Raw genomic sequence first — 24,562 nt, forward strand, 5'->3', positions numbered from 1 at the left:
AGGCAGGTAGAGAAAGAGAGGGAATCAGGCTCCCTGCTGAGCAGAGAGCCCAATGTGGGACTCGATCCCAAGACCCTGAGATCATGACCTGAGCTGAAGGCAGAGGCTTAACCCACTGAACCAGCCAGGCACTCAAGCTTCTCAGATTTTAATATGGCTTCCAATCACCCTGGGCTGTCAGGTTGAGTCAGGAGGTCTGGAGGGGGGCCTGGGTGATGCCCCATCTGTGCTACAGTGAGGCCACACTTTGACTAGAAGGGGCACAGATCACAAGCAAGTAGAGTGAGATGATCCAAGCAGGAGAATGCTGACATGCGAGGAGTTAGGGGGACAGGTGTTCCTACGCAGTTTAGCTGGAGGAGTTAACATCAGAAAATGGCAGGGGGATGGGAAAGGCAGGATGAGGCCACATCCTGGCAGGCTACGAAGGGCTGACTGAGCTGACACTTTATTGTGCAGGACAGATCAATTACATGGTGAAGACAACACAGAGATACTCTCCCTGACATTTACCTGTACCACACATCCGAGCAGAGAGGGGCCAGAAACAAGGAGACCCGAGAAGACTGCTCCAGTCAGGGTCCTTTCATCTGGGAGAAGCTGAAATCCCTTCAAACCAATCTGAGCAATAGGAAATGGTAGAGGGTTCTGGTTAGACCATAGAGCTCAAAAGGTGCAAGAACCGATTCATTCTGGAGACCAGTCTCTCTCTCATCCACATCTCTCTGAGGGTTTCACTTCCTCTTGCATGTGGCCCAGGGGTTTTGTATTTACTATCCACAGATCACTGAAAACTGAGTCTTTTAATTCAGATTCCTAGAGGAAAACTCAGATGGGTGTGGCTTAAGTTCTGAGACAGATTACACAGTGCATAGGTCACTTGTGAATCAGCTACCCCTTCATGGTCATGTAGTCAGAGGAAAAAAAATCTCATGCGACTCAGTAGGAGTTGTAGGCCAGGGCAGTGTCCTTAAAAAAGGCTATGGGCAGGAGTCCCAAGATATGTATATCTAATGGAGAAAAGATGTTCAAGCTTAATCTATTTAAAAAAACAAAAAACAAAACAAAAAAACAACACTCTCCTTTTGACTTACCATCCGAACATCCCCAAATCAGTCTCCACTGTCACCATTTCCCAACTTCCCATCTGCTCAACCCAGTCTGGCTTCACCCTTACAGGATCCTGACACCTACCCTATGAAAAGGCACTTGTGACATTCCAAGTTACCAAACCCAAACACACTAACCAGTGTCTCTGTGGCTCTGATTCTGCCTTATGTTAATGCAGAGAACCCTGTTTCTTCACAGTATATCCAAACAAGCCCAACTGCAGCAATGAACTGCAAATTTTAATGAGGCAGTAATAAGGTGAGATCACGTGGTGAACATAATTTCATTTGATAAATTTCTCCTTCACACATTTTCTGTTTCTCAGTTTGTTCCTCTCTACACTCACCAAGGATAGCTCTGGATAGCTCTTCTTTTAAAGTTTGGGGCCGACTGACTCCCAGTCTGGAGGCTCAGTGGCCTCCAAATTTGTGTGGATATCTCACAAGAGGGATTTCTCACCCCATACCTTAACCATGAGAGAAAATACCACATCTTGGTTCCTTCCAGCACCTTCCACCAGGTGTTTGTTCTCCTGGAGAGGGGCTCTGGTTCATGAACAGGGTGTCAGCTCAGGCTCTGCAACTGGGATCTGTGAGCAGGCTCATTTCCCTAACGCTCATTTTGGCTTTCCAGGCACATATCACCCAGATCAATACAACAGTCTCCTTAATTAGCCTTCCTTTCTCAGTCCTCTTCTCTTAGTCTATCCTCATTGTCTTAGCCAGAGGATTGTCTTTAAATGGAAGTCAGAGTATAAGACTCCTCTGTTCAAAACCTCAAATGGCTTCCCATCACACTCAAGAATAAAAGATGTGGTCCTTACATCAGCCTACAAGACCTACATCTGTGCTCCCTACATTTCTGACTTCACCTAGCACAGGGCTCTCCCTTCTTCACTCCATTCTAGCCCCACTGGTCACTTAGAAAATGGTACCAACAGCCAATACTTTTTGAACACTTATCATGTGCCAGGTTCTTTTTCACATTCCTTTAATCCATTGAAATGGAGAATTTGAGAGGTTATACAACTCGCTCAAGGTTGCACATCTAACATGCAGTACAAGTGGGAAAAAACCCGATCCGGCTCTGGTTGTGAAGTTTGCATTCTCAACCATAAGATTTATGTAAATTGCCTTTGACTCATGGTATTTTTATCAATTACCTCCTAGATATTCACCCTTGACCTGAGAGTATTTTTTTAAAAAGTCCAAGTAATTAGATATTTCTTTAGTTTTAATTAATCTTTAATTTTGGAATTTAAGATTCTTTGTGGCATGATAGCCAATTTCTGTAAATGATCCGGGGTTGTTTGAAAAAGTATGTTCTATGTCAAGGACAAAGGATCTAATGTGTGTGTATCTACTAGATCTTATTTTGATCCCTGATATACTTTTACCTGTAACTATTTGCAGGCTAGTTTTCATGTCCTCAATCTCATCACTTCTCTGGGCTCTTTTTCTGAGTTCTTGCATTTCACTGACAGTGTGGAAAATGTCTGACATCTGCTTTCCTGGGATATTCTTTTTTTTTTTTTTTTCCCTGGGATTTTCTTTTAACAGATATTCTTCACTGCCTTTTGCATATTCTGTTCCTTTTGCAGGAGGGTGGCTATGGCAGTAGGAAGGGTACAGTTGGGTTGTGGGGACTATCCCGTTCTGCTGGTTCCTTTCCACCCATTAGTCATCTTCTAATGAGGGCAATTCTACCCAGGACCTCTATTTACAATATCCAGGACATGGTAAGTAAAATTGGTTCTCCAAAGCAGTTAACAGCTTTCCTTTGGGTGGGTGGGGGAGGGAGCACATCCACACTCAGTTTTTGCGTCAACTCCTGCAGAGCAAGAGGTCAGAATGGCTCCACAGTAAAGCCTTTGTCATAGACTTTCTGGAGATCCAGCTGGTGTTTCTCTCGGCTGAATTCAGTCACCAACTGCAAGGGGGTTGTGCGGCTGTGCTTCCCCCTGGCCATTTCTCACTTTCAGATCAATTCTCTCTCCATCTGGAGGCTGAAATGCAGAAAGGGTTGTGATACCATGGAATTTCTCATTTCCAGCACTTGTCATGGGTCTAACCAAGCCCCATGATCATTTTGCCACTCCTACTAGAGGGTCTTTAAGTGGACTTTACAGAGAGGGGACTATTTTAGAGAGTTCTTTCTTGAAGGCTTCTTTCATAATGCTGTTGGAATTTACCATTAGTCCAAAAATATTTGACAGATATTCTTCATAATCTGTGGTATAGATTTATGGCTGTTTCTTTACCTAAGAAATTTTCTATTTACTTCAATCCTTTTGTTTTCAGCAGTTGCCGTGGCATAGAAAGAATTGAGTCTCCTGGTTTTAAAAGGTGGGATAAATAAGATTCCATGTAGGTCATACCCTAGCTATTCAGAAAAGCAATGGCATTTCTACAGTGTAATCAAGTTGGACCACTTAAAGGGTAAGCTAAAGTTTAATAGGTCATAAGCAGAAGGTAAAGCAAGAAGGGACAGGGCTTGGTGTCAGGTTCAGGTTTGGATAGGATTACAGACCAAGACATAATAAATAGGAATCAAAACAAGATCAGTGGTGTGGAGAAATTGGAACCCTTGTGTACTGTTGGTGGGAATGTAAACTGGCACAGCCACTGTGGAAAACAAAATGAAGGTTCCTCAAAAATCTTAAAATAGCATCACCCTGATCCAGCAATTCCACTCCTAGATAAATACTAACGAGAATTGAAAGTAGAGTCTCAAATAGATATTTGCGACACCCATGTTCACAGCAGCATTATTCACAATAGTTAAAATTTAAAAGCAACCCAAGTGTCCACTGACAGACGGGCAAGCAAAATGTGGGACATATGTACATACAGACAGTGGAATATCATTCAACCTTAAGAAAGAAAAAAAGGCAATCTGACACACGCTACAACATGGATAAATCTTGAGGACATTATGCTAAGTAAAATAAGTCACAAAAAAACAAATATTGTAGGATCCCACTTCTATGTGGTACTTAGGGTAGTCAAATCATACAGAAAAGGGAGAACAGCAGTTGCCCAGGGTGTGAGGAAGGGAGAATGAGGAAGTATTATTTCATGGGTAGAGCTTCACTTTTGCAAGATTTATGGAGATATATGGTAGTGATGGTCGTGCACTATGAATATATTTAATACCACTGAACTATGCACTTAAAAATGGTTAAGATGGCAAATTTCATGATGTGTCTTTTAGCAGAATAAAAAAAAAACAAAACAAAAAACCCTAAAAAAAGCCACAACAGGATTGTGGAAAAGATGAACTATAATTTGGGCTATAAGCAGAGGTCAGGGATTTAAGAAACCCATCGAAGATGGATACTATTAAGAGGATGGCAACACAGGTTGGATATTCCCTACCTCTGTCCTAAAGCAGTAAACATGGAATATATGTACACACGTACACACACACACACACACACACACACACACACACACACATTAACTCTCAGTTGCCTGTGTATTTTGCTTTTTCAGTTATACATATTTTAAAAACCAACTATTACTCTCCCTTGTCCCAAAATGGGTAATTATCCCAATAATGGAATTCTTGCTGAGGGCTTTATCATTTACAGATTTTTTTTTCACACTGCATTTATTTGAGTTGTACTTTGAGATTTTTTTTAAAGCCACTTACTCCCACTTTACAGATGCGGGAACTGCAGCACAGTCATGTACAATGACTTGCCTAAGATCGCCCATCTAATACATCTACAGAGCCAGCAGCAGGAACTCTGCTTTACACCTGGAGTTAACACAGGAATGAATGGATCTACATTTACACAGTTTCAATAAATGTCTTTTCCATATCTGTAGTAATGGCAGTAAAATGCATGCACTCAATAATTTCTTGAGTGTGCCAGATCTAAGCTTGCCACATGAATTCAGGTATAGTCAAAAGTACCCTTGAAAATCCCTCACATCTCCCATGGTTTTATATACTTAACACAAAGTAGTGCATACTAAAATTTGTGAATCAATGTCTTAAACCTATGAAAAATACAAAGGGATGTATTTAGATGTCAGAATATTCAAACAACTCTGCCTTTAAGGTAACTATTATGAAAACACTGGTGAATGGAGAATCTTTTTGCAAGATTTACTTCATTGTTTAAGTATTTGCCTTTTATATCTTATTCAATCTTATTATATCATATGTTGTGGGGATTAAAGGAGATAATGGAATCATATCTTTTAAAGGGAATAGGTTCTAAACTCAGTATAAGTTAAATATATTTATGACATGGCTCTACTTAACTGTTAGGGTCATATATGTATACATTTTTTCAATCAGTGAATACTAAGAGTACCATTTATACTGTGCAGAAGTCAGTAAAACTTTTTTGTCTTTGGAAAGAGGGAAAAAATGTTAACAATTCTCACATTAACTTACAATGCTGATTCAGAAATGGGTGAAGGAATAAAAACCACCAGTAAAAATGACATTCAAAAAGGTAGGAAGAAAACCCTCCTCTAACTCTGTCGAAAACCAAAATGGTATGTAGAAATTATGAAAAAGAGAACTGAAAAGAAATATGTTTGGATTTGGTCATTGATGATCTCCAGTAACCATTTCATAAAATGAGTTGCTATGAATTGTGCTGGATAGTAGAAGCTCTGAAAAACTAAAGTGATGGCAACTTATAGGATGCCACAGTAGCACAAACATGCTAAAGATAACTAGATTTTTTGTCCTTTTGTTTTTTAAGCAGCTCAAGAAGGCTCAGAGATGATGGATTAAGCACAAGCTTAGGAAACTTTAGTCTCCCAAACAAAAAGAAAGAAAAATGAGAAGGAAGACAACCCAAATGCCAAAGTCAAGGTAGTCTACTGGATCCAGACATTGGATTATTAACAGTTATTTTATTGAGTATTAGCAATTATTTTATTAAATTATTTTATGAACGCAAGTAATATAAGAACACACACACACACACACACACACACACACACACTGCAGATAAATCTACAGTATGACAAAAAAAAGAAATATAGAAATTTTGAAAGACTTGAGAAAGAAAAGACAAATCTTTAGGAAGAACCATAGCCCAAGACACATATTGGAAATACGTACTGCAAGGAAAAAGATGAGATGTGGAAGACAACTTGAAAAGCTCTAGAAATGTAAAAAGAACTCCAGAAATAGAATAGAGAAAATGGAGGAAAATAAAGAAATAATAAAGAGAGCTATATGTTTTTTCAAAATCAGGCATAAAACAAAATGATGCAGGGAAGTTGGATAAAATAGGTATCGAATACTATCAAAAAGTATAGCAAGATTAAAATCAAACAGAATTCAAGCAAAGCATTAAAGGGGAAAATGTATTTTATACTGTTGAAATGGTACAATCCATCAAGGATATGTATCAGTCACAGACCCTCTATCATAACTTTGATATATATAAAGTAAAAGCTGATACAACGAAAAATGACATATTCACATTTATGGGGGATAACAAAACTATCTTTTAAACCAACAGGTTTGCCAGACAAGAAAAATAATATATAAAAATTTAAATAATCCAACAAATAAGCTCAATCTAAAACACACATTCATTTATAGAATTTAGTACCTAACATACTGTGGGCAAACCTTCTTTTCAGACATGTATGGAAACGCACAAGCAAAAATCTCCCAATACAGAGCAAGATGCAAAATCACGCAAGTATCATTCTTGGCCCATATTTAAATTGAATATTTTAAAAAGATAACAAAATAAAAACACTCCCCCACTTTCAAACCTATCTGTTCAGAATTTTTTAAAAGTCCTCTGGGAGAAAATAAAAAACCACTAGCTTAAGCATCAAAACTAAAATTATAAACTATTTAGAAAGGAGTAATAAGGGAAATACTACAAAAAAGCAAAACAGAAATCCCTTGAAATGTAATCAAGCAGTACTTAGAATGTCTATATTAGAAAACAAAAGAGACTAAAGGTACATGAACCAAGAATACAACTCAAGAGATGAAAAGAAGAACTAAAATAAATTCAAGTACAGTTGAAAGAAGAAATGAAGATTGTCGTAGAAATTACAAAAATAACAAGCAACAACAAAAAACAATCAATAAAACCAAAAGCTGGAACACTGAAAAGAAATAAAATGGAAAAAAAACCAGTATAATGATAGATAAAAATTAAAAAAATAAAACCAAAAGCTGGTTCTTAGAAAACTTCAGTGAAATCCAGTGACAGAGGAAAAACAAGAGATGCCAAAGACTTTTGAGTCAAGAAAAAAAAAAAAATACATAGAGCTGCTGAAGAGATGTATAAAATAAAATAACCCATTACAAACTTTTACCAAGAAATTTTAAAATCCATTCACAATTACCAAAGAAAATATGGGTTAACACAACTTCACTTTAAGAAAAAGTGAAAAACTTGTATTAAACAACCATAAAAGAGGCTAAAAAGATAATAAGAGCTTCAGCTTCTAAAAAAAGCTTTGGCTTAGGCCTCAAAGGACTCATGGTAAAGGAGTAAAGGTAGATGAAACTAGTGTTTTATCCACCAGCAACAAACAATTAGAAAGAGCAATTTTAAGGAAAGATACAATTTGCATGACTGTTACATACCACTTTACTGATATAGAAGACAGACAACCACCACCTGACTCTATTCATGGGTGGGAAGATTCAGTATCAACAGGATGGTCATTCTCTCCAAAATAAACTTAAAAAAAAAAATTAAATGCAATTTGAAAAATCCTAAGAACTTCTCCCAGAATTTACCAAACTGATTTTAAAATTCATGAGGACATGTGAAAAGACAAAAGTGAAGACAATTTTGAGGAGTATTAATAGGGGAGATGCCTTTCTACAAAACTAGAATATGAAAATACACTGGTTTTTGGAGTACATACATACACTAATGGAACACAAAAGGGAGCCTAGAAACATTATAAATACAGTTTTTAATACACTGTCACTTGGTATATGACAGATATGGCATTTAAATAAAAGTAGAAAGAATCAACTACTAAGTAATAATGTTGAGGTGAATGGCTATGCATTTGTAAAAAAATAAGACCCCTAACTCACAGCAAACACAAAGTTAATTTCAAATGGATACAAGTCTAAAAATGAAAAGCAAACAAAATCTCTTATGCATCCTTGGTGGGAATATAAAGTAATACAACTACTTTGGAATGCGGTTTGGCAATATATAAAAGTAGCATATCCATATTCATTAAATTCAGCATTTCCATTCAGAATGGTTGTTTTATGAAGGAAGGATGCTTGTTCACTTTGGTAATAGTTTGTAATAGTGAAAGTGCAAAATATCTGATTACCAACAAGATAAATGATTAACTGTTTTATAATGGATTAACTGTGCTATATTCAAACAACAGAATGCTTTACAAAAGCAATTAAGAGGAATTAACTACAGGATTTAATCAAATCTTAGATGACATCAATTTTAAGGTACACCATTATTTTGTCATTAAGAAACAAATGCTGCCAATTTTAAGACATTACTGATTTAAGCAGCATACCAACTTCAGGGACTATATTGTGAAAAAATGGAAAGATTAACAGGTATTGACATGGCTATATCTCAAAGACACAGTACTGGGTGAAAAATAGCAGGTTTTAAGATTATAGATACAATGGGCTTTTTTCCATATTATTTAAAAACATAAAATAATCCCATGTAGTTTTTTTTAAATACACGTGTAAAATGAGGATGAAAACACTCAGGGAAAGACCCACATTATTATCAGCATAGTTATCTGTTAGTAAAAAAGGCAAAAGAGGTTATAAGCCTTAGCCACACCTTTTAATATCTTATTTCTTATTAAAAACAAAGGAAGGATGCAGCTTTTGCATAGCACATATAGTAAAAATGAGCATATCTTCCACATGAAGGGGGCAAATGTAAGTTCAAACACTCCATAGCATCTGTGACATAATTATGGAATGTTTATTCTTAAAACACAATAAAGAAGCATTGCAACATTGATTGGTAAACATTCCTGAGAGATTTTGCTGCTCACTCACAGGGAGAGGAGAAAACATGTGTATATATTGGAGGTGGAGGGAGTGTTAGAAGTGAGAAAAATGTAGTAAAGAGTTAACATCTTTTAACTTGGAGAATGAGATCATGATGGTCTACTGTATTGTTTCCTGGATGTCTGGAATATTTTTAACTTGGAATTTTTAAAAATAAAATTTAAAAAGGCAACATGTACAATTTAAATGTAAGATCTATCAAGATTTCAGGAAGTAAATAACTTCTATGTTATATAAATCGTTTCACAGAAAAATACAATTTGCTTTTCAACTAATTCTAGAAGGCTGGCAAAACCCCTTATCCAATATTCAAATAAGGATAACATAACAAAGGCAATTATAAACAAACCTTGCTGCTCAACATGAATATAAGAATATTAAGTAACATGTTAGCATACTTGGCAGCAAGACCAAGCCAAGCTTGGTTAATCCTACCAAAGCAAAGATGACTGTATACATAACTCATTATATTAGTAATTATATATTTTTAAAAACCATAAACTGTTATGCAAACCGAATACACACTCCAAATTTTATTTTTTTAACAGTCCTAATTAAACAGAAATATAAACTTTCTTAAACTGGAAAAAAGCAAGATGCTTTCTATTTAACAGCACTCTAGAGGTGCCAATAAACACAATAAGACCAGAAAAACATGATATATAAGTATCAGCACGATTTGAAATAATACTGACAAAAATCTTTGGAGAGCTCTTATCTATCTAACAAATCCAAGAGAATTAAATGAAAAACTATTAAAACCAATACAAATTCAGGAAAGTAGCTGAAAAACAACATAGTGGGCATAACCAATTAGAAAATAAAAGAATGATAATAATAATATTTGAATGACACTAAACTGCATAAAATATTTTTCTGAAAGATGCAAAGTCTAGTCTTATGAAGAAAATAATAAAGTTGTATTGAACAGAAGCCTGTTTATAAAAACCTATCTCAGTGAGCAGACTCAGTATTATTATAAAGATATTGGTATTTTAAGGAAGAGAAAACAAGAATAGCCAGGAATAATACGACACGTTAAAACTTAGGAAAAATTTTCAAACCAAATATAAAAACATGTTACATAGGTATAGTATTTACATTACATGTTGTGACAGGAATGTACAGAGATCCAGGTAGATAAAGAGATTAAGTTCATTACAGCTGTGGCATCTCAAACCAGGACAGAAGAGAAACTATACAATAAACTGTGTTAAGAAAAGTAACTATATGCTTACGAGAAAATTAAGTTACACCACAATCATGCACAATATACAAAAATAGTCCCCAGATGGATTAAATGATGTAAAAACAAAAACAAAAAACAAACCTTAAGTATTTTTTTTTTAACAAACCTTAAGTATTAGAAGAAAACAGGAAAGTATTTTCAAAATCTTATAGTTCGCACAAAACCCATAATGAAAAATACAGATTTGAGCTTACAAAGGGGAAAAGCTTCTGTATTATAGGACATAAAATACCATTTTAAAACACTTAAGGATAAGTGACTCACTAGAAGGTATCTTCTACATATTTAATAAGCAAGAGAATATTGTGAGAACAAGTAAAGAAAGATGGTAAGCCCACTTTGAGCACACACAGCAGCCCCCCATATCCACAGCAGGGTACATTCTAAGACCCCCAGAGGATGCCTGATGTGGATAGACCGAACCCTAGATATACATTATGTTTTTTCCATATACATACATACATACCTATGGTATAGTTTAATTATAAATTAGGCATTGTAAGAGATTAACAATAACTACTGATAAACAATTATAAGTGTATTGAAATAAAAATTATGTGAATGTGGTCTCTCTCAAAATATCTTATTGATATTCCCAGTGGACTCACTCTTCTTGTTAGGATGATGTGAGATGATAAAATGCTTATGTGATGAGATGAAGTAGTAGCACGAGGCTACTACTAAGTGTCTGACAATACTTCAGGAGGATCACCTGCTTCCAGACCACACGTGACTGCAGGCAGCTGAAATTGCTGAAAGTGAAACCCCAGACTACTCTATGCTAGCTCAAACAGCAGTACCTTTTTATAAGGAAATGTAAAACAGTGTGGCTAGAGTCCATAACCCATCCCTACCTCCTCCCTTTTTACCTAAAGATAGCAGTGATTTAAAAAACAAACAAAAAAACCCATACTAAATAGAAAAATTGGCAAAGAATATGAACAAGTAATTCATGGAACAGAAATAACCCAAATGAAAACCTATGCAACAATATGGTTTCATTTGTAATTGGAGAAATGAAAATGAAAACAAATTAATTCTGTAACCACTGGACTGACAAAAAATTAAAAAGCATTAATTGGTACACTTTTCAGAAAGCAACTGGGAAGAATTTGTAATGTAAAGGAACATCACAATTCTCTGCATAGGAATCTATTTCTTACAGGAAACCTGGCACCTTAGCACAGAGATACACAGAGATGATAATTTACTGCATTGTTTCTAACAGTGAAAAATGTAAATAACCTAAATGCCCAACAGAATAGTTAAGTAAATCATGGCAGTTGTTAAAAGGGTGAGATAAACCCCTATGTTCTGATAGCCTTATAAGAATATTAAGTAGAGGAGAAAGTTGTAGAAAGGTATAATATGATCACGCTTACATAAAAATAAAAGATAATATGTATATAGGCATGAGAAAGTATGACAGACTGAAATCCTGATCTAGTGAACATATTTTGCTCTGAATGTCTGTGTTGTTTTGACTTCCTTTTATAGGAAAGTATTTAGGAAATCCCTGTGTTAATTTTTAAATAAAAACAAAAATGTTTACCTGTTAATGTGAATGTTGTCTATCTGAATAATGGTAGAACTCAGTTCTAACAATTTCCCAGTATGAATGGTTTGAATCTTAAAGACAGGTAATTGCTTCTACAGAGGAAACTAGTAAGCTAATCTTCTTATATTACAGTTAACTAACTGGACCCTCTGTTTAAAGCCCCTTAACGGTATTACACACTCTTTTTTAAAGCCGTCATGTTAAATGTCTTAAGTTTGTATTTTTATTCTCTTGCTCTGAAAGTCATCAGTAGCTCCCTTAGCTGGCTTTAGAATTCGAAGCCCTACCCAATGTTCCCTCAAACTACATGTGCAAAGTATCTCCCCACTACCCAACCACAACTCAAAGTTCTCCATCTCAGCCAAACGGGTCTCGTGGTTCCCAAACGAACCAATCTGGTATGCACCAACCCCCAAACATTGACACATCATCTATAAGGTGTTAACTGTATTACCTTCTCTCTGATAATTTTTCACCCAAGATTTTTATGCAAAACTATAAGCATCCAAGGGCCATAATGCAGATTATATTGTGAGCCCAGTTAAACACATTAGCTCAAGAATGTAAATTATGGGGGCACCTGGGTGGCTCAGTTGGTTAAGCCTCTTGATTTTGGCTCAGGTCATGATCTCAGGGTCATGAGATTGAGCCCTATGTTGGGCTCTGCGCTGGGCATGAAGCCTGCTTGATTCTCTCTTTGCCCCTCCCCTCACCCTGGCTCATGCTCTCTTAAAATAAAAAAGAATATAAATTATGTACAATAAATGAGATTTATATTTTTATCCACCACTTTCTAAGATCTCAGCCTGAAGCATTTTATATGCTTTCAATAATGCCATTTATATGCTTTCAATAATGCTAGTTCTATTTTCAGATATAGAAAGATGACCAGATACAGGAAGGAAAGGTTATGTATTCCATACTGTGGACATGTTGAGTTGCAAGAACAGCTGACCCCTGAGTGATACAGGTTTCAAGAACAGCCGACCCCTGAGTGACACAGGTTTCAACTGTGTAGGTCAACTTTATACATAGATTTTTTTCCCCCTATACATTCAGTACTATAAATGTATTTTCTCTTCTTTATAATTTTCTTAACAACATTTTTTTCTTACTCTATTGTAAGAATACACTATATAATACATAGAACATACAAAATATGTGTTAATCAGCTATTACCAGTGAGGCTTTCCACTTAACAATAGGCTATTAGTAGTTAAATGTGGGGGGACTAAAAAGTTATACACAAGTTTTCACTTTTGGGGGGGCAAGGGGGTGCCAAATCCTCTCTTGGGGGGAAAAAAATCATATCAACAACCCCTAACCTTGCTTTGTTCATGGGTCAATGGCATTTAAAAAAATTATTTTATTTCTATTTTAAAAGATTTTATTTACTTGAGAGACAGCATTAGCAGTGGAGAGGGAGGAACAGGCTCCCTAAGGAGCAGGGAGCCTGATGTGGGGTTCAATCCCAGGACCCTGAGATCATGACCTGAGCCATCCAGGTGCCTCTCAATTGTATTTTTTCAAATTAACAACAGCAGCAACAAAAAGTCCAGTTCTTGTCACTCTCCTACTCCAAGTCCTACGACAGATTACCATCAAATTCTAAACACAACTCCTGACAAACATACAAATATGATCTGGGTCTTCAAAATCTCCTGACTTTCCCTCCTACACATTTATCCTGTGGTCACTTTCACATCAAGAACACATGCCTCCTTGAAATTACTGATACACTCAAGTTCATTCTTCCCTAAGAACTTTTGCACTTACTCTTCCTTCGACATGTAATACTTTTCCCCCAGGTATTCATAGTGCTTGATCCCTCACATAATAGAAGTCCATGCTCAGATGTCACCTTTTCAAAGAATCTTCTTTGACTATCCTATATAAAATAGTCCTCCTGCGGAGAGGTTGGGCTAGAAAGGCAGAATGAAATCTCCTATAGTCTTGGTGTGCCAAAGGAAAAGGCTGGTCATACATAATACAAGTCTTACCCTTAAGACTTTTGAAACAAGTGGACTGAGTCTAACTAAAGCTATATCCCAAGACCAACTCCATAGATTGTGGTAAGCGATCTCTAAGGTAAATCCTCTCTTGGGGGGAAAAAAAAAATCATATCAACATCAATCCTTCAGTTCTTTTATATAAACTGTCCTACATAAAAGAAAAAAAAATACAAGCCCTAGATACAGGGAGAAAGAAATATGATCAGGAAAAATGTGACTAATAAGAAAGAAAAATCAGGTAATAGGTTAAGATTCACAGATGAGTCAGATGTCGGAGTTGGTTATATAATTCAAATCTCTGCCAGCACTGTTAAGAGGGAAAAGAGAGTAAAGGGACTTTCAACAGAGAAATGAAATCTATCAAGTATAATCAACTGGACATTCTAAAACTAAAAAATTCAGTATCTGAAATTAACTAATTGGATGGGCTAAATGGAAGCCTGCACAAGGCAGAACACAAGATTGGCAAATCTGAAGATGCATCAGTTGAAAATATCCAAACTGAAGCACATAAAGAGAACAAGAGCAGAAAGAAAGGGAAGAAAATGAAGAGTACACAGGGCATACACAGTACAACATATTTATAATTTGAGTGTCAAAAAGAAAGAAGTGATAAAAGAATAGAAATAATATGTGAAAGGATAATGACCAAGAATTTTAAAAAACTGATAGAATATATCAACATGTAGATTCCAGAGCTCAGTAAACCCCAAGCAAGATAAATAAAATGAAAACCGTAAGTAGGCCCACCACAGCAAACTGCTAAAAACAAAGAGGAAATCCTAAAAGCCAGGAAAAAGATAATGGACCTACAAGGACCAAAGATTTTCAGCTGCTTTGCAACAGAAAATATGAAAACTGGAAGAAAATGGAATGCGAAGTTTCAAACTGCCAAATAAATATAAGTGCCAATCTAGAATTCTGTATCCAAAGAAAATATTCTTCAAAATGAAGGTGTGATAAAGACCTTTCAAACAAATGCTGAGTTAACTGCCACAAGCCCTGCACTATAAGCAATACTAAAAGAAGTTCCTCAGGCTGACAGAAAAGGAATTAAGATGACAGCACAAAACTATATAAAAAAAAAAAATAGCAAAGAGAAAATGTATATGTAAACAAGAAAGAACACTATTTAAAGTAATGATATTATGGGATTTATAACCACAAAAAAAAAATATGAAAACTATAGCACAAAGAATAGGGAGGCAACAAATGGAGTTGAGCCATTTTAAAGTTCTTGAACTGTTCAGAAGGTAGTAAAAGCATTAAAATAACACAGACTATAATAAGCCAAGCACAGATACTGTAATCTGTAGGGTACCACAGAAAAATAATACAACCAAGCATAACTAAAAAGCAAAGAGAGAGAGTAAAAAGTACAGATGATCCTTGAACAACAGGAGTTTGAGCAAGGTTCTTTTTTCATAGAGCACAGTGGAATAATTTTCTTTATGATTTTCTTAATAACAATTTCTTTTCTCTAGCTTACTTTAAGAATACAGTATCTAATACATTCAACATACAAGATATGTGTTAATCAACTATGTTATTAGTGAGGTTCTTGGTCAACAGTAGGCTATCAGTATTTAAGTTTTTGGGGACTCAAAAGTTCTATGTGGATTTTCAACTGTGTGGGGATTGGCACCCTTAATCCCCACATTGCTCAAAGTCAATAATACCTGAGTCAAAAGAAGGTTGGAAAAGGAGCAGATAATGGAATAAAGAAAAGATGGCAAAAAAGACAGCAAGATTTAAAACCTACTGCATCAGTAATTATACCAAAACAGTCTAAACACTCTAAAGAACAAAGATTCTAAGACTAGATAAAAGAACAAGATGAAAGTATAAAATGTTAACATAACACATACTTTAAACATAAAGATATATATATAAATGGGTCAAAAATAAAAGGACGGAAAAAGCTTTGTCATGCAAACAAAACAAAACTGGTACGGCTATATTAATATCAGACCAAGTAGGCATGAAGTATTTGCACAGATATCAAGTGACATTTTGTAATTATAAAAGTATAATTTCATCATAAAGGCATAATAACCCTATAGTTTATGTACTGAGTAACACAGCTCCAAAGTATACAAAATAGCTTCTCCTCCCAATCATTTCTACTATCTATCTTGCCTTTCTTTTTTACATTCACCACACTTTTCACAATCTGACATTATATTACATATTTAATTATTTTTTCCTTATTCCCCCACCCCCTTGTGGAGAATGTAAGCTCTGCAAGGGCAGGGACTTACTCCATCTAGATCACACTTGATCCTCTGTAACTAGCCTAACACATAGTAAGTACTCCATAAATATTTGCTGAACAAATAAATAAAAGTGCCAGTAGGAACTTACATTCTCAGTGCTTACTTTTAAAGCTTCTATGATACATTTATTTTCTTCAGTTATGAGATTCTTTAACTTAACTAGCACTTAGGAATCTTTGTTACCCAAAATTTTATATGAGAAGCTTAAACAAAAAGTTTGGAAAAAATGTTACTAGGAAATACATTTCCTTTTCATGCAACAAAGGCTTCAAAATAAAAAGCCATCAAAATGTGCCTTTCTTCATTTAGTAAACATATTTAAATATATATATATATATATATATATATATATATAGAATCACATAAATAAAATAATACAATTACATATTAGGTTTCATGTTTATTCAACTTCACAGAAAATCCAAAAATGTGTCTGAAATTGGTTATCTATCTAAATACCAATTGTTCATTATGGTGACATAATACTCTGTGGTAAGGGAGATAGACCTTAGTTAAACAAATTCTTAAATTCCTGACATTCTTCAAGTAGGCAAAAGGAAAGCTGAAAAATCAAACTTACAAGTTGTAAGAAGATACAGAAAGTAATTTAACCTTTAATACCTGGAACAAGTTTTACAGCCACATTTGTAATTTACATATACAGTGGAGATCACTGAAAAAAAAGCTTCCTGTTGCACTGCAGCAAGAAATCTTATTATAATGTAGATTAAGTGAACTTGCTACAGAGGGCAGCAAGACAACCTCACTGAAGAATCGTAAGATTTTCATAATGGAATTTGTTATAGTGAGTTAAAATATTTTCTTTATTTTATACAGTACACATTTTTCAAAATGAACATTATCACTGAAGAGTTTGCTAACCACTGTTAGCAATTATTGTATACATACTTAATTTTACTTTAGTTATAGTATGTGGCTCTCCAAATATTAGCACATGAAGTGTTAAGTTTAAACATAATAATAAAAATAATACCCTAAGATGAAGACTCAGGACATCAAAACTTTGATCATTATTGCACCTATTTTTCTACAGAAAAATGGAAAATTTACGTCATAATCCTCCCAAAAAGTGAACAGACAAGTTGTAAAATCACAGACTTATTGGCATTAAACAAAATCTACAATGAACATTTTTTGTGAACTAATGTACAGAATTAATGTGCAATGAAATTTGGTTAACTATGATCATGCAAATAAAAAATCCTCCACAATCATTTTTTCATTATGTTTTATAAAATGGTCTTAAAGATATACTTCCATAAACATTTCCGGTGCAATTTAGTCAATGACAAAAATACAAAGCTATCCCTTATTCTTTATTTTATAGATTTAAAAACATGCCTTTGTACTGCTGAGATACAAATAGCGTGTTTGGGAGAACTGAGCTCATGAAACGGTTAAAAAGCAATGCATCTTGGTCCAACATTAGCTGCCTTGTATACAGCAGCCTCCCATAATCACTGGTGTCAGCACTGTTGGAAATGAAGAACAGTTAAATATTGAAAGATTAAGACACAACTCAAAACATTTTTTAAAAAATAAAAGGCCGTTTCATAAACATGAAGAAATCTTTAAAAGGAAAATAATCACATCAATTGTGATATACATTGGAAAATAGTAAAGTGTCATTTTCCAAAATAGTAGCTTCTTTATTATATCCCCCCATCTATTATAACCAATCTTGGAAATATACCTTAAACATAATGGTGTATTATATGAGAATGCTCCATTATTCAATGTGATAAATTTAATAAGTTAGGATATGATTTTCTTTTCTGATGTTAACTGTGGAAAAACACAAAAGAACAGCACCTGAAATATTACAATGAATTTAGGCAAGCATTAAATAGTAACTTTTATGTTTTGGTTCAAAATACAGTTTACAAACTGTATAAAGGATACTGACTTAAGTAATCTGTTTCTATATTTTGCAGATTATGATGGAGAAAAAAAAAAAACTGCCCTAAATCCAAATAAATTTCCACTTCTCCCAATCTAGATGAAGTGGAATTTCATTCAAAATTTTTAAGATTGTGATACCTACAGTAGCTCAGATAGTTGGATACATCACTCCCACCCAGTCCCTCCCCTCTCGCAAAAACAAGTTTTTGGCTCCAAAATAAAGTACAATAATAAACTCTTGATGAAAAACTATGTTATGGGGCAATCTATCATATACTATGGCTAAATATGAATTTACAGAAAAGAGCACATCCCATTTTCAGCACTTTTTCATAAACATGCAACTCACTATATAAAATACAAAACACTTGCTTTCAAGAACAGCTTTATAAAGACACACTGCATCAATAAAATTTTTTCTTTCTGATTAACTTTACACTGTTATGGAGAACTGGAACTTTTCTATGTGTATATATCAGATTTTATATTATAGTGTAATAATTTGCATTTTCTGAACATAATGTTCAAAAGGAAATATCTATACACAATAACATTCTAGACTATTAAAAACTAATTCAAATTACAGAATTTTATTGATACAGTAGATTAATAAAAACTGAAAAGGGATGATGATAAAATGGGATAAAGAATTCAGTACATTATTTTATAACACACTCTTTAAAATTAAAATATTTTAAATCTCTCTTTTCTTAAAATTTTCATTGCCACGAAAGGCCAGAAAATTCTGAGACCAATACTGAGGTGTAAAATAATCAAACTTCAGGACTATTTCACAATTTGTGTGGTGTCCTCCCATTGGAGGCATTATTCAGGTGTAATGGCAGACAATTTAGCACCTCTGAAGATTAAGGGTGCCTAGGAGTAAACACTAGGTAAGATACACAAGGGAAAGAGACCATTTTACTCTCCAACAAACAATGACATCAAGAAAATGACACCATTTGTTGAAAAAATTTTTTCACAGTAAAATTGCAGAGAATACAAATACAAACACTGACAGATTACTGCTTAAGATCTATCCTAACAAACTCTTTCCAAATCAATAGATCCAATAAACAGCTGGGTACTGTCAGTTTAAAGCCGCCGATAAAAGCTATACAAGCACTTTAGAAGTCAGAAACATTAAGAAAGAGAAGGGAAAGATGGAAGGAAGGAATAGAGGGAGGGAGGGAGGGAGGAGGGGAGGAAGGAAAAAATCTATTTACAAGTTTTTTTAGTTTATGTCTACATAGCCATCGCACATCACACTTCCACAAGACTCCATAGTCAATGTTATCACCAAGCGTATGGCTAAAGCGCTGTGACCACAAACACATGAGGTCATCAAAGAAAGTTCCAACTGTCCACTCTCTGGTAGTCCCACTTTGTGCATCAAAGGCTTTACTTAGCCTCAAGCTTGACAAAAGAATGCTTCTTCCCAAAGCTTTCACACATTAAGTTATTAATTACATTTGTTCATCGCCTTTCTCTTTTAGAACTTCGCCGACGTACCTTAAAAGGAAAATTACCAGATGCTTAATTAAAATAGTAGACATAGCAGTAATTAATTATTTTTTAACCAATAATTATTCTTAGCTGTTCCTGGTTTTCTTTTTCTTCACTGGAAACCGTTCTCCTATTTTAAGTTCCTACCTCATCATCACATATTTAGACTTTATATAATATTTGAATGCCCACAAATAGTTTTTCCCACGATAGAGAAGAAAAACTATTTTACTTTTCTATTTAATAATTTCAAAGAGAAATGAACAGAAATCAATGTAAACAGTAAGAGAAACAATGCAAATATTTTTTCACTTATGTTTCTATGGTAAAAGAAAACATTTGGTCCTTAGGAACTTAGGCTTACAGTTGTTTTTCTGGGAAAACCGTTATTGAATGTGGATTGTAACAATCATCAAATACATAGAAATAATCTGAAGTTCAGATATATTACAACTTACTAGCAAATACTAATGAAAGCATAAAACTTTAGTTCAAAAATGACTGGTAATAAGAGGAATATAAACAGAACAGGATTTTAATTAAAATTAATTTATGGTGTAGTTTAAAAAAATTTTTTTTGGATGAAGACATTAATCACTGAGAACTTATCAGCCTTATTTTTACCCTCAAAACAATAAAAAAAATACTTTAAGAAACAAGCCCAACAAGTTTGAGACCACAGAGTTCAGATATTTTTCTGTCGTCTTAACCCCTTCATATAAATGAACCCTGATGCAGAGAGAAGTGCTGATGTTAAATAGCACAGAGGGGCGGGGGTCAGCTCTGGGACTACATCTCAGAACACAGGTTTCTCAAATAAAGATGGCTGGCTGTGCTGATCCAAAGACTCAGCATTAGTGTATCATCAAGAGAATAGTCCTGACTTAAATGTGTTAACAGTATTTCTTTCGAAGAGAAATACTCAAGATGTGTTAACTGACAAAGCCATTCCTAAAAAAAAAATTATCTCAGGAAGAATCATATTTCCACTTTTGTAAAAGAAATGTTTGTTAACAATTTTATAAATTTCAAAGATGTGATTTTATCATATATGGTTAACTTCCAGTTTTCACTGTGAAACTCCCAAGAAAAAAGAAACATAAACCACAGCCTATTTAACATATAAGAGTGCTCTAAAATCAAGGTACACCTTAAATGCCTGAAGTAACATCAGACAGCTACTTGTTCTTCTCTATGTTCAGCTTTCAACCTGATATTTACACTTTCAAGAGGCTCAATCTATTATTCACACTGAAAGTCTCAGTATTCCTTAAAGGATACTCTGTAATTTTCCAAGCTGGTAGATGAAACAACTATACAAACTATGAAGAAAAGCAAATAAATACTTAGACTTATAAGAGCAAGTGCTATATGTATCTTATAAAATATTTACCAACTCTATTCTATATTCTGTATTATCATACACGGTACTCTAATAAACACATACATTTACTGTAGAAACTTCTTCTTCCTCTGTTTCTTCCTGTGGAATATCATCATTGATAGGAGAGCTACTCTGAAACACATCTACTTCTTCACTTGAATCATTTTCTTTAGTAGCTGCTTGTTTGGAGCGTCCTACACGGCTAGAGTAAAACAGATATAAAATAAAATTAACATTTTGATCTTTGAGTAGTAGAAATGCTTTATTTCATAAATTCTCAATTATTCATTTCATAAATTCTCAATTATTATCATTTTTATCCTTCATTACCTTACAAAACAAGAAATATTTTCTAAACCCTTAACCAGTGTTTAATCCCAGAATCTCACCTACAAACATTGACCAAGTAACAAAAACATGTGTGACTGATACCAATACCATAAAGGATTTTAAAACATAAACCAAAGTCTGCTCTTCCTGTTATCTTTTTTCTCCACTCAGTAAAAGGCATCTGTATCTACTGAGCTGCTCAAAACAGAAAATTTGCAGTCCTTCTTACTACCAGTGTACCACTCTTCATTTGGCCCCATGATTCTTACAAAGAAATCTCAAATCCTATTCACTTCTCTCCACCTCTATTGCTATTACACATTTTCAAACCATTCTCATCTCTTTACCTCTTCTCTTAAAATGTAAAAGCAGCTGATGTCATTCACTCCCCCTCAATAACTACCTACTATATTGACAGAAATTCCAAAAACCTCCTTAACATAGTATATAAGGCCCTGCAGACAGTCCTTGGCTACCTGTCCATTCCCATCTCTTTCTACTCCCCAATTCCTCACAACTACAATCTGGCAAATTCTTGCCTTCCTTCAACTCTCTGAATTGGCCAAGATTTTTCCTACTTTGGAACCTTCAAATCCAATGTTCCTTCCAATCGTGTTCTTCTTGCTCTCCATCAGCCTAATGCCTACTATTTTTCAAGAAATCAACTGTCCCTTTACAAAGAGAAAACTTCCCAATTCCCAAGCTCTTTCATTATGTTCTCTTACAGTACCCTAAATTTTCATCAGGGCACATAATTTAGAATTCCATATTTAAGAGTGATTATGTAATGAGTACATGCCTATTTAGATAGTAAATCCCGTAAGAACAAGAATCATGTCTGTTCTGTGCCACTATATCCTTCAGCACCTAGTACTCTCTGAAGTACTAGTACTCTTTGAGGCAATCAAATATATGTAATAGATACAACCATTTAATCAAATGTATCCTCCTCAATATCTTTTCTATCTGCATGTATATTCTTTAATTAAAAACTTTTTTTTGAGTACAGCTGACACACAACGTTACGTCAGTTTCTTTCAGGTATACAACACAGTGATTCAACTTGTTTAAACATTATGCTATGCTATGCTCATTACAAGTATAGCTACCATCTATCACCATGCAGTGCTACTACAATATCACTGACCATATTCCCTATGCCGTGTCCCTTTATTCCTGTGATTTATTCATTCCCAAACTTAAAGCCCATATCTCCCACTCCCCTTCACCCATTTTGCCCAAGTGCCCTACACCCACTTCCTTCTGGCAATAATCATCACCTTATTATTCTCTGTATGGCAACTTTTTTTAGAAAAAATTAAGAATAGAGTTTATCGGGACGCCTGGGTGGCTCAGTTGGTTAAGCAGCTGCCTTCGGCTCAGGTCATGATCCCAGCGTCCTGGGATAGAGTCCCACATCAGGCTCCTTGCTCAGCAGGGAGCCTGCTTCTCCCTCTGCCTCTGCCTGCCATTCTGTCTGCCTGTGCTCTCTCTCTTCCCCTCTCTCTCTCTGATAAATAAATAAAATTTAAAAAAAAAAGAATAGAGTTTATCACTTCTCTTGGGTAATCCAAAGTATTTTTTAATCCACACTCAAACCAAATGTATTTTTTTAATATGATTCAGTTTTTCAGAATTAACAAAAGAAAAAACAGGAATTACATGGAAAATACAATCTTTCTCAATTCTACTGAGGTAAGAACAAGAAAAACAGGCAGATCATAGTATATGTTATTCTGCTAGTTCTTAAAAAAGAGGTTCCCTGTGAAGGGAAGATACACTGTTAAGACAGAATACAGTCTTTCTTTCACAATGATTTTTAAAAGAAACACTTGGTTTAGAACATTCGTATGAGGAAATGCCATGATAATTATTTAAGTCCTTAATTTTTTGGTGTCCAAATATAAACAAATTACAGTTATGAGCCTCAAAGATATTTCTGTTATTTCCTCATTATAAAATTGTGGAAATTTAATATTCCTTAAGAGTTTGTTTAAAAACAGCTATTTTCTGTAATTGAATCCAAACACATTTACAAAGCTACCACAAAAATATACTTACCTTTACTTTTTACCCAAGTAAAAAATTAAATGGAAGAGGACAAGAAGTAGCTAGAGACTCAGGCAACTTTTCCTCTTCCTGTGGAATACACAGGAATAGGAAACACTTCTAAGATAACTTAAGTATTTAGCCAAGGTGTGCTGGCAAGTCTGAAAAGCCATGGCACTGATGTAATTATGTAATGAGATTATTCTAAGAAAACTGCAGAATTTCTGACAAATGGAAGACATGTTATTCTAGTTCTATTTAAATAACTGAGTAAAGTACAAAATATACAAAGTATAGTACTGATACTCCTGCTACTTTAATAATCTTAGGTACAGAATTGTTACGGTAACTTCTTACAAATGTGTTTGTGTGCTTCCAAAACTATATGTAGATATGGATGTGTTAATTTGATTAGAAAAGAACAAAATCAAAACACCAAAAACTTCAAATCTACATGTGATAATTTCTGTAGATATAATTTAAAGAAAAATAATGCCTGTTACTTTCCTATACAATTCAAAGAATAAAAGCAAAAATGTAAAAACTATTCTACAAAATAGTTACAAAAACTATTTTACAAAAATGTAAAAACTATTTACCTCCTGCTGAGGAGAGACATTAGGAAAAACTCTAGTGTGGAATGATGAGGCAACATGGTCAGTATGATGTGATTATTTAAAAATACATTCTCATCTCCAGATACTATAAAGTCTGTATTGGAAATAATCTACTTGCTATTCATTTATAAAGATTTGCCTAAGACCTGTAAAAATGTACAAATATTATCAGAGAGTTAATTGGGATATCAATCACCTAGGTAAGTTTATAAAAACTTAATCTTACCTAGTGTAATGAGAGTAAATATATGGGATTTTAAATATAGCTCTATGTATATTTGAAAATTTATGAACTTTTTTGCAAAATAATTTGAAACTGGTTTGAAACTTAATATTATTTACAACTTACACATTTTTTTTTGGTTGTGATGGTGATGGCGTTTTTGATGGTCTTCCTCGTCCTTTTTGTGGTGTGGATTGTGTGGATTCAACTGCACTACTTTCAGGAGATTCTGCTCTGCTTTGGAGAAGACCCAAATGTGCATAGCATCAAATTATGATTTATAATATAGTCACTAAA

At 34.5% G+C, this 24,562-nt stretch overlaps 1 protein-coding gene across 7 annotated transcripts in view; it reads right to left on the minus strand.

Moving 5' to 3' along the window:
- Nucleotides 1-16,620: 16,620 nt before the first annotated feature.
- The window catches only part of PDS5B (PDS5 cohesin associated factor B), a 204,956-nt gene continuing 197,014 nt past the window's right edge, over nucleotides 16,621-24,562 (minus strand). For 4 of the 7 annotated variants that reach the window (XM_059144774.1, XM_059144775.1, XM_059144770.1 and 1 more), the window contains 3 exons: nucleotides 24,392-24,502; nucleotides 21,110-21,248; nucleotides 16,621-19,668 (listed from right to left, as the gene is read on the minus strand). In XM_059144774.1, coding sequence (XP_059000757.1) covers nucleotides 19,633-19,668; nucleotides 21,110-21,248; nucleotides 24,392-24,502 — 286 coding nt within the window. In that variant the 3' untranslated portion in view covers nucleotides 16,621-19,632. The remainder of the gene's footprint in view (nucleotides 19,669-21,109; nucleotides 21,249-24,391; nucleotides 24,503-24,562) is intronic. The other 3 variants (XM_059144772.1, XM_059144769.1, XM_059144773.1) reach the window with 2 other exon arrangements.

The sequence above is a fragment of the Mustela lutreola genome, chromosome 13 (assembly GCF_030435805.1).
Source record: "Mustela lutreola isolate mMusLut2 chromosome 13, mMusLut2.pri, whole genome shotgun sequence".
In the NCBI taxonomy this organism is placed as follows: Eukaryota; Metazoa; Chordata; class Mammalia; order Carnivora; family Mustelidae; genus Mustela; species Mustela lutreola.